Consider the following 13,159-nt stretch of genomic DNA (forward strand, 5'->3'; position numbering starts at 1 on the left):
GAGCCTGCAACCATGGTACATGCCCTTGACAGGAATCAAACCCGGGACCCTTTGATCCACAGGCTGATGCTCTATCCACTGAGCCAAACCCGCTAGGGCTACATGGCTAACATTTCTACTAGACTTGCCCTAGCGGGTATGGCTCAGTGGATAGAGTATTGGCCTGTGGACTGAAGGGTCCCAGATTCGATTCTGGTCAAGGGAACATGCCTGGGTTGTGGGCTCGATTCCCAGTCGGGGCATGCAGGAGGCAGCCAATCATTGATTCTCATCATTGGTGTTTCTATCTTTCCCTCTCCCTCTCTGAAGTCACTAAAAATATATTTTAAAAAAACAAACATTTTTACTAGACTTTATGAATGTACTTTTGAAGGCAAGGTGTGTATTTTTAGTCTTTGGACCCTTAATAACTTGGACATTGCCAAGCTCTTTCTTGGTATTTAATGTATATTTAAATTAAAACTGTCTGAACACTGAACCTAAAATGATATTTCATAGTTTGAATTATGTTCAGTAGTTTTTAATGGAAAATAGACTTCTAGTAATAATTTCAACACACTAATTCATTTTAAATTTTGTTTTATTCCATTCCTCATCTAAAATTTGGGCATCTCTTGAGATTTTCATTTGGTGTTAGGTTTTCATAATTTATAACCTTAGTTCTTAAGGAAAAATAATAATGTTAAGGCCTGGAATACTACGATAGGCTACAAATAGGACAGCCCAGGGAAATTGGTTCAGATTTCACAAGGAAACTAAAGTCTGGTTAAAACATCTCCTATCCAGATACATATTTAAGGTCATGTTACCAGCATTGGAGTTTTTGGGTTCCCCAAGATAGAAATCAAGAAGAACCCCAGAGAAACTTCCAGACAGGTTTTTTAAAAATAGCTTTTTATTTTTAGATTATAGTTGATGTACAATAGCATATTAGTTTAAGGCAAGCATTTCTCGCAGCCTGCATGCCTTGTTTACTTGGCCGTGTTAGCCTTTGAGTTTGACATGCTTGGTTTAAGGTGTACAGCCCAGTAATTAGATATTTATATAACTTATAAAGTGATCACCCTAATAAATCTAGTTACTCACCTGGCACCATACATAGTTATTACAGTTTTATTTACTATACTAGAGGCCTGGTGCACAAAAATGTGCATGGGTAGGGTACCTAGGCCTGGCCGGTGATCAGGGCCAATCTGTGGGGCAATTGGCGAGGCGATTGGGCCCCCCACTCACACCTGCCTTAGCCTGGCGCCGCCCACTCACTGGCCCCACCCCCGCCCACCGCATCTGGTCGCCATCTGTGGGGCGACTGGCGGGGTGATCAGGGCCCCCACTCGCAGCTGCCTTGGCCTGGCACTACCTGCTTGCCGGCCCTGCCCCCTGCTCGCACCTGCCTTGGCCTGATGCCACCTGCTTGCCAATCACCCCCGCTCACACCCGCCTTGGTCTGATGCTACCTGCTCGCCTGCTCCACCATCCCTCCACAGTCCCACTCTCTTTGGGCCCATCAGGGCCAGCAGCGCCTCCACTGCCGCCTGCTACCAGTGCTGCTTTGCTGATGCCCACCATGTTCTGCGCCGCCTCCTGGTGGTCAGAGCACATCTAACTCCCGGTCAGTTGAACTCCCGCCCATGGGGACAATTTGCATATTAGGCTTTTGTTATATAGGATTCCCTATGCTGTACTTTACATCCCTGTGACTATTCTATAACTATAATTTTGTACTTCTTAATCCTTTACCTTTTTTTACCAATTCCCTCAATCCTCCTCCCAGCTGGCAGCCATCAAAATATTCTCTGTATGTGTGACTTCGTTTCTGTTCTTATTGTTTATTTAACTTGTTTTTTAGATTCCACATATAAAAGAAATCATGGCATTTGTCTTTCTCTGTCTGACTTATTTCACTCAGCACAATTTCCTCTAGGTCCATCCATGTTGTTGTAGATGACTGGATTTCATTCTTTATTATGGCTAAGTCATATTTCATTGTATATTTGCATCACTTCTTTATTCATTTATCTATTTTTTATGTTTTTATTGATTTAAGAGAGAGGGAGGGAGAGGGAGAGATAGAAATATTAATAACGAGAATCATCTATTGGCTACAACATACATGCCCCCTACTGGGGATCGAGCCCCCAACTCAGGAATAGAATCATGTGCCCTGACCAGGAATAGAACCACGACTTCTTGATTCATGTGTCAACCCTCAACCCCTGAGTCACACCGGAAGGGCTACATTCATCTATTGATGGACACTTAGGTTGCTTCCATATCTTGGTTATTGTAAATAATGTTGCAATGAACATATGGATGTACAATATATGTTGTTGTTTTTTAATCCTCACCTGAGGACATGCTTAAAGAGAGAAAGGGGAAGGGAGACAGAGAGAGAAAAAGGGGTGGAGGAGTGAGAGAAACATCTATCAGTTGTGTTCTGCACATACCCCAACCAGTGATTGAACTCACTACCTAGGTATGTGCCCTGACTGGGAATCAACCAACAACCTCTCCGTTCACAGGACAGCACTCAACCAAATGAGCCACTCTGGCTGGGCTATATGTATTTTTTATTTAGTTTTTGGATAAATGCCTAGAAGTGGAATTGCTGGGTCCTTTATTTTATTTATTTATTTATTTATTTATTTATTTATTTATTTATTATTTATTTATTTATTTTGTTTAAAGTATTACATATAGTAGTTACATATATCTCTTTTTTCCCCCCCATTGACCTTCCCCCAGCCTCCCCTACCCCCTCATCCCACCTCCCCAGTGTCACATGTCCTCATCCCACCTCCCCAGTGTCTTGTGTCCATTGGTTGTGCTTATATGCATGAATACAAGTCCTTTGGTTGATCTCTTTCCCCCCGTCCCCAACACTCCCCAAACTTTCCGCTGTAATTTGACCGTCTATTCGATGCTTTACTGCCTCTGTATCTATCTTATTGTTCATCAGGTTATAATGTTGTTTATTTTCAATAAATGAGTGAGATCATGTGGTATTTTTCTTTCATTGCCTGGCTTATTTCACTTAACATAATGCTCTCCAGATCCATCCATGCTGCTGCAAATGGTAAGAATTACTTCTTTTTTATAGCAGCATAGTATTCCATTGTGTAGATGTACCATAGTTTTCTAATCCTCTCATCTGCTCATGGGCATTTAGGCTGTTTCCAAATCTTAGCTATGGTGACTTGTGCTGCTATGAACATAGGGGTGCATATATCCTTTCTGATTGGTACTTCTGGTTTCTTAGGATATATTCCTAGAAGTGGGATTACTGGGTCAAATGGGAGTTCCATTTTTAGTTTTTTGAGGAAACTCCATACTGTTCTCCACAGTGGCTGCACCAGTCTGCATTTCCACCAGCAGTGCACGAGGGTTCCTTTTTCTCCGCATCCTTGCCAGCACTTGTCGTTTGTCAATTTGTTGATGATTGCCATTCTGACAGGTGTGAGATGGTATCGCATGGTCGTTTTGATTTGCATCTCTTGGATAATTAGTGACTTTGAGCATGTTTTCATATGTCTCTTGGCCTTCCTTCTGTCTTCTTTCGAAAAGTTTCTATTTAGGTCCGTTGCCCATTTTTTTATTGGATCATTTATCTTCCTTTTATTAAGTTGTATGAGTTCCCTGTAGATGTTGGAGATTAAACCTTTATCAGTGATAACATTTGCAAATATGTTCTCCCATACAGTGGGGTTTCTTGTTTTGTTGATGGTTTCTTTTGCTGTGCAAAAGCCTTTTATTTTGATGTAGTCCCATTTGTTTATTTTCTCTTTAGTTTCCATTGCCCTAGGAGCGGTATCGGTGAAGAAATTGCTTCGGCATATGTCTGAGATTTCTCTGCCTGTGGATTCCTCTAGTATTTTTATGGTTTCTCGTCTTATGTTTAAGTCCTGTATGCATTTTGAGTTTATTTTTGTGTATGGTGTAAGTTGGTGGTCTAGTTTCCTTTTTTGGCGTGTATCTGTCCAATTTTCCCAACACCATTTATTGAAGAGACTGTCTTGACTCCATTGTATGATCATGCCTCCTTTGTCAAATATTAATTGAGCATAGTGGTTTGGGTCGATATCTGGGTTCTCTATTCTATTCCATTGATCTATATGTCTGTTCTTGTGCCAGTACCAGGCTGTTTTGAGAACAGTGGCTTTGCAATACAGCTTGAAATCTGAAATTGAGATCCCACCTACTTTGTTCTTCTTTCTCAGGATTGCTGTGGCTATTCCAGGTCTTTTTTTATTCCAGATGAATTTTTGGAGAGTTCTTTCTAGGTCTGTGAAATATGCCGTTGGTATTTTAATGGGGAGTGCATTGAATCTATAGATTGCTTTGGGTGGGTAGTATGGACATTTTAATGATGTTGATTCTACCAATCCATGAACACAGTATGCTCTTCCATCTATTTATGTCTTCCTCTATCTCTTTTTTCAGTGTCCTGTAGTTTTCTGCATATAGGTCTTTTACCTCCTTAGTTAAGTTTATTCCTAGGTATCTTAATTCTTTTGGTGCAATGGTAAATGGGATTGCTTTTTTAGTCTCTTTCTGTAAGTTCACTATTGGTGTATAGAAATGCCATAGATTTCTTGGCGTTAATTTTGTATCCTGCTACATTGCCGAATTCATTTATTAAGTCTAATAGTTTTTTGATGGAGTCTTTCGGGTTTTTTATGTACAATATAATGTCATCTGCAAATTAGGACAGCTTTACTTCTTTTACAATTTGGATGCCTTTTATTTCTTCTTCTTGTCTAATCACAATGGCTAATACTTCTAGTACTATGTTGAATAGGAGTGGTGAGAGTGGGCATCCCTGTCTTGTTCCTGTTCTTAGGGGAAATGGTTTTAGTTTTTGCCCATTGAGTATGATGTTGGCTGTGGGTTTATCATATATGGCTTTTATTATGTTGAGGTATGATCCTTCTATTCCCACCTTGCTGAGAGTTTTTATCAAGAAAGGGTGTTGGATGTGAAAACATGCTCAAAGTCACTAATTATCCAAGAGATGCAAATGAAAACGACAATGCGGTACCATCTCACACCTGTCAGATGGCTATCATCAACAAATCGACAAACGACAAGTGCTGGCGAGGATGCGGAGAAAAAGGAACCCTCCTTCACTGCTGGTGGGAATGCAGACTGGTGCAGCCACTGTGGAGAACAGTATGGAGTTTCCTCAAAAAACTAAAAATGGAACTCCCATTTGACCCAGTAATCCCACTTCTAGGAATATATCCTAAGAAACCAGAAGTACCAATCAGAAAGGATATATGCACCCCTATGTTCATAGCAGCACAAGTCACCATAGCTAAGATTTGGAAACAGCCTAAATGCCCATGAGCAGATGAGAGGATTAGAAAACTATGGTACATCTACACAATGGAATACTATGCTGCTATAAAAAAGAAGTAATTCTTACCATTTGCAGCAGCATGGATGGATCTGGAGAGCATTATGTTAAGTGAAATAAGCCAGGCAATGAACAAAAAATACCACATGATCTCACTCATTTATTGAAAATAAAGAACATTGTAACCTGATGAACAAAAACATAGATACAGAGGCAGTAAAGCATCAAACAGACGGTCAAATTACAGCGGGAAGGCTGGGGAGGGGAGAGGGTGGTAAGAGATCAACCAAAGGACTTGTATGCATGCATATAAGCCTAACCAATGGACACAAGACACTGGGGGGTTAGGGCATGGATGGGAGTGGGGTGGGGAGGCAATGGGGAGATACGGACGCATGTAATACCTTAATCAATAAAAAAAATGAAAAAAAAGTATTACAAAAAAAAAAAACAAGAAAGGGAGTTGCCTTTGTCAAATGCTTTTTCTGCGTCAATTGATATGACTGATTTTTATCTCTCAGTTTATGTGATGTGTCACATTTATTGTTTTGCGGATATTGTACCATCCTTGCATCCCTGGGATAAATCCTACTTGGTCATGGTGTATGATCTTTCTGATGTATTGCTTGATCTGATTTGCTAGAATATTTTTGAGGATTTTGGCATCTATGTTCATGAGGGATTTTGGCCTGTAATTCTCTTTCATTGTGTTGTCTTTATCTGGTTTTGGTATTAGGGTGATGCTGGCTTCATAGAATGAGCTTGGAAGTGTTCCTTCCTCTTGAATTTTTTGGAATAGTCTGAGGAGGATAGGTTTTAGGTCTTCCTTGAATGTTTGGTAAAACTTCCCTGTGAGGCCGTCTGGCCTCAGGCTTTTGTTTGCTGGAAGCTTTTTGATGACTGCTTCAATTTCTTCCATAGTTATTGGCATATTGAGATGTTTAGATTATTCCTGATTGAGTTTTGGAAGGTTGTATTTTTCTAGGAATATGTCCATTTCCTCCAGGTAGTCCAATTTTTTGGAGTAGAGTTGTTCATAGTATTTTTTAATAGTCCTTTGTATTTCGGTGGGGTCTGTTGTTATTTCTCCTCTTTCATTTCTGATTTTGTTTATTTGGGTCCTCTCTCTTTGCTTCTTGGTGAGCCTGGCTAGAGGTTCATCAATCTTGTTTATCCTTTCAAAGAACCAGCTCTTGGTTTTGTTGATCTTTTGTTTGTTTTTTTGTTGTTTTTTTTTGGGTCTCTATGTCATTTATCTCTGCTCTGATCTTTTTTTTTTTTTTTTCTGCGAAAAGCTTTATTGTTTCATTTGGTCCAATGCATGGGAGAGGGCTCCAGGGTGGTTAAATGAATGGCTAGTAGTTTCGGGAAGAGGCTCAGGTAAAAGCCAGGGACACCAGAGGGATGTAGGGGGGATACCTCTGAAAGGTTTCTGGGCTCCAAAGGCTCCTAGTTGTGCTTGAGGGTGAGCCTTTCGAAGAGATACTCGCCCAGCCCAGCCTGGGGGCCAGCCAGCCTGAGGATGTTAGTCAGGTGGTCACCCATCTTCTTGATCAGTTTCACCTCTTCATCCAGGAAGTGGTTCTCTAGGAAGTTGCAGACATGAGGGTCTGCAGGGGTAGAAGCCAGGGCATGCGGCTCCAAAAGGGCCTGGTTCAGGCTCTTCTCCAAGGCCAGGGCGGCTTCCATGGCATCCTGCGTTTTGGCCCAGTCATCCTGGGAAGGTTTCTGCACATCAGAGAAGATAATGCAGCTGACTCGCTTGTTTTGCAACTTTAAGAAATGCTCCGCGCCCTCGTGCTTCTTCTCCACCAACTCACGGAAGAAGTGGCCCACACCCTCCAGAGCCACATCGTTGCAGTCGAAATAGTAGCCCAGAGAGAGGTAGTTGTAGGAGGCTAGCAGATGCAGGTTGGCCAGGTGATTGACCTCAGTGGAATAATTCTGACGAATTTGGGAGCTCATGGTTTTTCAGCAATGAGGAGTTAAGGTAGAAAAAAAACCCCATGTGTTGGCTGGTCCTGGAGGTGGTTCTGAAGGTGGTGACTGGATGAGACACAGGAGAGTGGCCGGAGGCTGGAAGAATGGGTGGCCCTGGGTCTGTTCCATCCAAACACTGTTGAAGCAAGAGACAGATCTGGGACCTCCAAGTGCGCTCTCCGCTCTGATCTTTATTTTCCTTCCTTCTGCTTATACTGGGCTTTTCTTGTTGCTCTCTTTCTAACTCTTTGAGTTGTAGGGTTAGTTAATTTATTACCATTGTTTCTTGTTTTTTTGCAGTAGGCTTGTAGAGCTATGAACTTCTGTCTCAAGACTGCTTTCTCTGTATCCCATAGATTTGGGATAGTTGTATTTTCATTGTCGTTTGTTGCAATGATGTATTTATTTCTTCTTTGATCTCTCTGGCAACCCATTCATTATTTAATAGTATGCTATTTAGTCTCCATGTGTTTGAATTTTTTGGATTGTTTTTATTGTAGTTGATTTCCAGTTTTATGCCACTGTGATCTGAGAAGATGCTTGATATGATTTCTATCTTCTTGAATTTGAAGAGACTTTGCCTGTGACACAATATATGGTCTATGTTTGAAAATGACCCATGTGCACTTGAGAAGAATGTATATTCTGTGGCTTTGGGGTGAAATGTTCTGAAGATGTCAATGAATTCCATCTGGTCTAGTGAGTCATTTAGGATTGATGTTTCTTTGCTGGTTTTTTGTTTAGAGGATTTGTCCAATGGTGATAGTGGGGTCTTAAAGTCCCCTACTATGATTGTATTGCTGTCAGTCTCTCCCTTGATATCCTCCAGAAGTTTTTTTATGTATTTGGGTGCTCCTGTATTGAGTGCGTATATGTTTACCAGAGTTATTTCTTCTTGTTGGATTGCTCTCTTTAGTATTATGAAGTGGCCTTCCTGTTCTCTTGTTATGTCCTTCACTTTGAGATCTAATTTGTCAGATATAAGTATTGCTAGCCCAGCTTTTTTTTTTTCATTTCCATTCGCTTGAAAAACCTTTTTCCATGCCTTCACCCTCAGTCTGTGTGCGTCTTTTTTTCTGAGGTGGGTTTCCTGTAGGCAGCAGATATATGGGTCATGTTTTCTTATCCAGTCAATTACCCTATGTCTTTTGACTGGGGCATTTAATCCATTTGCATTTAAAGTACTTGTTTGTCGCCATTTTTATTCATTACCCCTGTGTTCCTTCTTTGCTTCCTATTTCTTCTTTTTACAGCAGATTCTTTAGCATTTCTTGCATTGCTGGTTTGGTGGTAATAAACTCCCTTAGTCCTTTTTTGTCTGTGAAGCTCCTGATTTCCCCCTCAATTTTGATTGATAGCCTTGCTGGGTACAGTATTCTTGGATTCAGACCCATCCTTTGCATGACTTTGTATATTTCATTCCATTCCCTTCTGGCCTGATGTGTTTCTGTTGAGAAATCAGTTGCTAGTCTGATGGGGGATCCTTTGTTCGTAACTTTATGTCTCTCTGGCCGCTTTTAAGATTCTTACTTTGTCGTTGGTGTTTGCCAATTTAATTATAATGTGCCTTGGTGTCGGTCTTTTTGGGTTCATTTTGCTTGGGACTCTGTGATCTTCTTGGGTTTGTGTGGGTTTTTCTTCCCTATATGAGGGAAGTTTTCTGTCATTATTTCTTCAAACAGGTTTTCTATTCCTTGCTCAGTTTCCTTTCCTTCTGGAACCCCTATTATGCGGATGTTGTTTTGTTTCGTGTTGTCCCAAAGTTCCCTTAGGCTCTCCTCCTGCTTTTTAATTTTTTTTTTTTTTAGAAGCTGCTCTACTTGGGTATTTTTTTTTCATCTTGTCTTCTAGCTCGCTGATGCGGTCCTCTGCTTCTTCTAGTATTCTCTTGATGCTTTCTATTGCGTTCTTTACAGCAGCGATGTCATTTTTCATTTCTTCTTGGTTCTTCTTCATTTCCTCTTGGTTCTTACTCATATTGTCGAATTTGTCTTCCATTCTTTTTATCCACCTTATGACCATTTCTCTGAATTCTTTCTCTGGGAGGTTGCTTGCCTCCATTTCGTTTACTTCCTTTTCTGGTGATGCCTGCTTTTCTTTCATATGCAGGCTGTGTCTTTGTCTCCCCATGGTCTCTCTTCTTTGGATGTCTGGTTATGTAGTTCTCTCTCTCCTGCGTTGATTTAAAGGCACAAAATACAACACATCCAGGTACAACACACAAGGCACTGAACAGAAATGTATTCACGATATTATTAACCTCCAATAAAGGTGACCACCAGAGAAAGGCAAATTAGGGGATAGGAGAGAAAGAAGAAGAGGAAAAAGAAAGAAAGGGAAAAAAAAGGAGTGTCAAAATGAAATTGGGAAACGGAAAAAAAAGTAAGAGAGACAAGAAAGAGACTAAGAGAGAAAGGGGAACAAACGATATATATGGGGAGAAAACTCCAATAGAACAACCACTAATCCCAGCAAATGCCAGCAACAAGTACCTGTGGATTAATACAAACTACAACACCAACTAATATCAAGCTAGGCAAGGGAAAACAGAAGCAAAAAACAAACAAAAATAAAGCGAACAAACAAACAAACAAACAAAAGAATGTGCAAAACAATCTCACAAAACATAAAAATTCGATATATCAACATTCAAGCAAACAACAAAAGGACAGAGAGAAAGACAATTTTCTGGATAGTTAAGACAGCGAAGAAAGAGGTGTGTATAGACTTGGAGCAGGGGTTTTTAGATTAGATATATAAGTAGGGTGAAATTTTATCAGGGGGTAAACAGAAAGAATAGGGAAATCTAAAGCAGGAAAGGGGTAAGATAAACAGGACACCAAAAGGGGAAAGGTTAGGAAGAGAGTGATGGCATAAAGGTAGAGTTGAGGTAGAGTAAAATGATGCTAAAGGAAAGATGAAAATAGAATGTAGAACACTAATCCCAAAGTAAAATAAAGAGAAAATAAAATGATATTTAAAAAAAATGTAAAAATAGTAGTAGTAATGATACTGATTGAAAATAAAAATGTAATAATTAAAAAGGTAAAATCAAGTGAGGACAAAGAAAAAAAATTAGTTTCTTGAGTTAAAGATGCAAAAAATGAAAATAAAAAAATAAAATTAAAAGAAAAATGTGCAGTAGTGAAGGTCATTCACTTCCTCTATTGTTCTGTTTGGCACGCCTGTTTCTCAGTCCGGACAGTATTGCAGTTCCCTCCGTTCCACTGCTCCTCAGTGTTGTAAGCCAGTCCTGATTTTTAAGCAGGCGGTGTGTCTTAATTTCTCGTATTCCTTTACTTTTAATTACACAAGATTCATTTTGTGATTCAGCCCCTGGGTGGCAGTGTTTCTGGATTGACTTCCGGATCTCTTTGGCCTCTCTAGCCTGTATTTAGATCCTTCTTTCCCTGTGGCACTCAATACCGGTTTGTGGAAGTGGGCTGCCTCAGAGCTGGCTGTCCGATGGTCACTCCCCACTCTGATCCCCAGGTTCCAGAAACACAACTTTCCCCTGCAGTCTCCCAGGGTGTCCCCAACTGGGTGATCCTATGTATTGAGCTTAGTAATCAGAAGCAAGGATTTGTAGAGGAAAAAGCCCAGGTGTGTGAACAATGGGTCTGCGCGTAAGTCTAAGCAGCCGGCACACCTTTGAAATTCTTAGGCTGTCCCTGCATGTCAGATCAAAATGGGTTGCTTTTTAGAGATCCCTTCTGTTAGCAGCTCTGAGGAACCCCTTCCACATTCACGGATCATGCCAGCCCCAACAGTCATGGATTTTTCTAGGCACAGATTTCCCTGTCCTCCAGCTCCCACAAAACACACATTTCTCTCTCCCTCCGGGACCAGAGACCTCACCTTATCCCAGGCGAAATCTGACCTTTCCGTGGTGGAGTGTAGCGCTCCTCTGAATCTGTGTGTTTGCGCCAATTGGGGACCGGTGATCTGGGGCTCGCAGCTGTTCGGTGGGTGCCGCAGTTGTGGATTTTCAGGCTTCCGATAAGCTCCACTTTCCCTTTCAAGATGGCCCAGTCTCCGCGTCCGAGCCTGTAGCTCCGGGAGGGGACCCCGCCGCAGTGGGGGCTGCCCAGTCAGGGGAACCCCGTCCAGCAGTCCCCCACCTTCTCCTGGAGTTTAGTTGTCCCTTAACTTGCCAACAAACACTCCTCGTGCGACCCTCAGCTGTTCGTTCTTTCTTTCTGCTCCGGGACAAGGCTCAGAACACGTCTGTCTATTCTGCTGCCTCCCCCCACCCCCTGTATTTCAAATCTTTGACTTGATTCTTGGGATCCTCTAGTCTGCTGTTGGATCTCTGTATATTATTCTTTATTTCAGTCAGTGTATGCTTAATTTCTAGTTGGTCCTTTTTCATATCCTTGAGGGTCTCATTATATTTCTTGGAGGTTTCTAGAAGATTCTTGAGTAACCTTATAACCGTGGTTTTGAACTCTATATCCAGTAGTTTGCTTTCCTCCATTTCTTTCATTTGTGACCTGTTTCTTTGTCTCCACATTTTGACTGCTTCCTTGTGTTGATAGAGTGGCTTTGTGTGCTAGGTGTCCTATAGGGCCCAGTGGCTCAGCCTCCGTAATTACCTGAGGTGGACACTCTTTGTGCACCCCTTTGTGGGCTGTGTGCACATTCTTCCTGTAGTTAAGCCTTGATTGCTGTTGGTATCACTGGGAGGAATTGACCTCCAGGCCAACTGGCTGTGAGGACCAGTTGTGTCTACAGTGGGTGAACTTCTGTGCTGGAGACACCCTTATGGGGCAGGACTTGCTTCAGTGGAGCTTTGGTACTCACTGAGTCTGCCCCCTGAATGTGTCTCTTATGGATGTGAAGATTTGTAATCTGGATGGTCTCACTCTGACCACTGGATACACTGGCTCTTGGATCTCCAAGGAGGTGCAAAGTCAGCTACTGCCTGAAACCACCCAGCAGGAGCTACAGAGAGATCTGCAGATTCCTCCTCTTTGTTTGAGGTTTGGAGGTGCCCAGATGAGACCCAACTGTGAAGCAATGCAAGCTGCTGTGGAGCCTTGGGCCTTCTTTTGGAAGCTCTGGGCTCTCTGACCCAGCTGCAGTTTGTTAGGTTTTTGATTGAAAAAGGCCAGTCCATTCATATGCAAAAGCCTCTGCAAACAGCTTGAGTGAGGCTGTAAATTGGGTGGGGCGGGGTCTCAGGGAATCACTAGGGCAGAGCAAACAGAAATGGCTGCCCATCAGCCCTGCCCCTAAGAGGCCCTGGGTCTCTGTGTCCTGTGGCACCATGCAGGAACAGTGATCACTGCAAGCACCTCTGAGAGAAAGCCACCCTCGTGTTCGGCCCGATGCCAGACAGTCCAGTTTCTCTCCGTATGAGTCTGGGTCTCCAGAGTCTCTCCCAGAACTGTAGTTCAGAGCAGTCAGGAGCTTGTATTGCCTTCCAGATTGAAAAAGACAACAGCGTACCCAGTTTGCTAGCCCCTTTCGCACGTGCGCCTCCATACCTCCACATTTCCACACCTCTGCACCTCCTACCGGACTCAGTGCACTTTTCTCTTTCCTTCTAGTTGTAGAATTTCCACTCAGCCAGCCTTCCCGTGGTTCTCGATGATATTCGTTTTGTCTTTTAGTTGTAGTTTTGATGTGGTTGTGCGCGGCAGCAAGTTCAGGTGTTTACCTATGCCGCCATCTTGGTTATCTCCTAATTCTTTTTTTTTTTTTTTTTAATGGGCCATCTTACAATGTAGGTAAATATTTCTGTACCTGAAAATTTCAAGAGGGGGTGGATCTTGGAAATGTGGTCTGAAGATTCCTCCCTGCCTGAGGTTAGATAAGTGA

General features: G+C 42.1%; 2 protein-coding genes across 8 annotated transcripts in view; one reads left to right on the plus strand and one right to left on the minus strand.

The window, feature by feature from the left end:
* The window catches only part of ZDHHC20 (zDHHC palmitoyltransferase 20), a 90,383-nt gene that overhangs the window by 21,843 nt on the left and 55,381 nt on the right, over nucleotides 1-13,159 (plus strand). The gene's annotated exons all lie outside the window — the stretch shown is intronic.
* Nucleotides 6,806-7,321, minus strand: LOC308245217 (ferritin light chain-like; the record flags this gene model as incomplete). Its single annotated transcript, XM_080662112.1, has 1 exon — nucleotides 6,806-7,321. One exon carries the CDS (start codon nucleotides 7,319-7,321, stop codon nucleotides 6,806-6,808), a length of 516 nt encoding a protein of 171 aa, XP_080518238.1.

Source organism: Plecotus auritus (assembly GCF_963455305.1).
Source record: "Plecotus auritus genome assembly, chromosome: 3".
Classification (NCBI taxonomy): Eukaryota; Metazoa; Chordata; class Mammalia; order Chiroptera; family Vespertilionidae; genus Plecotus; species Plecotus auritus.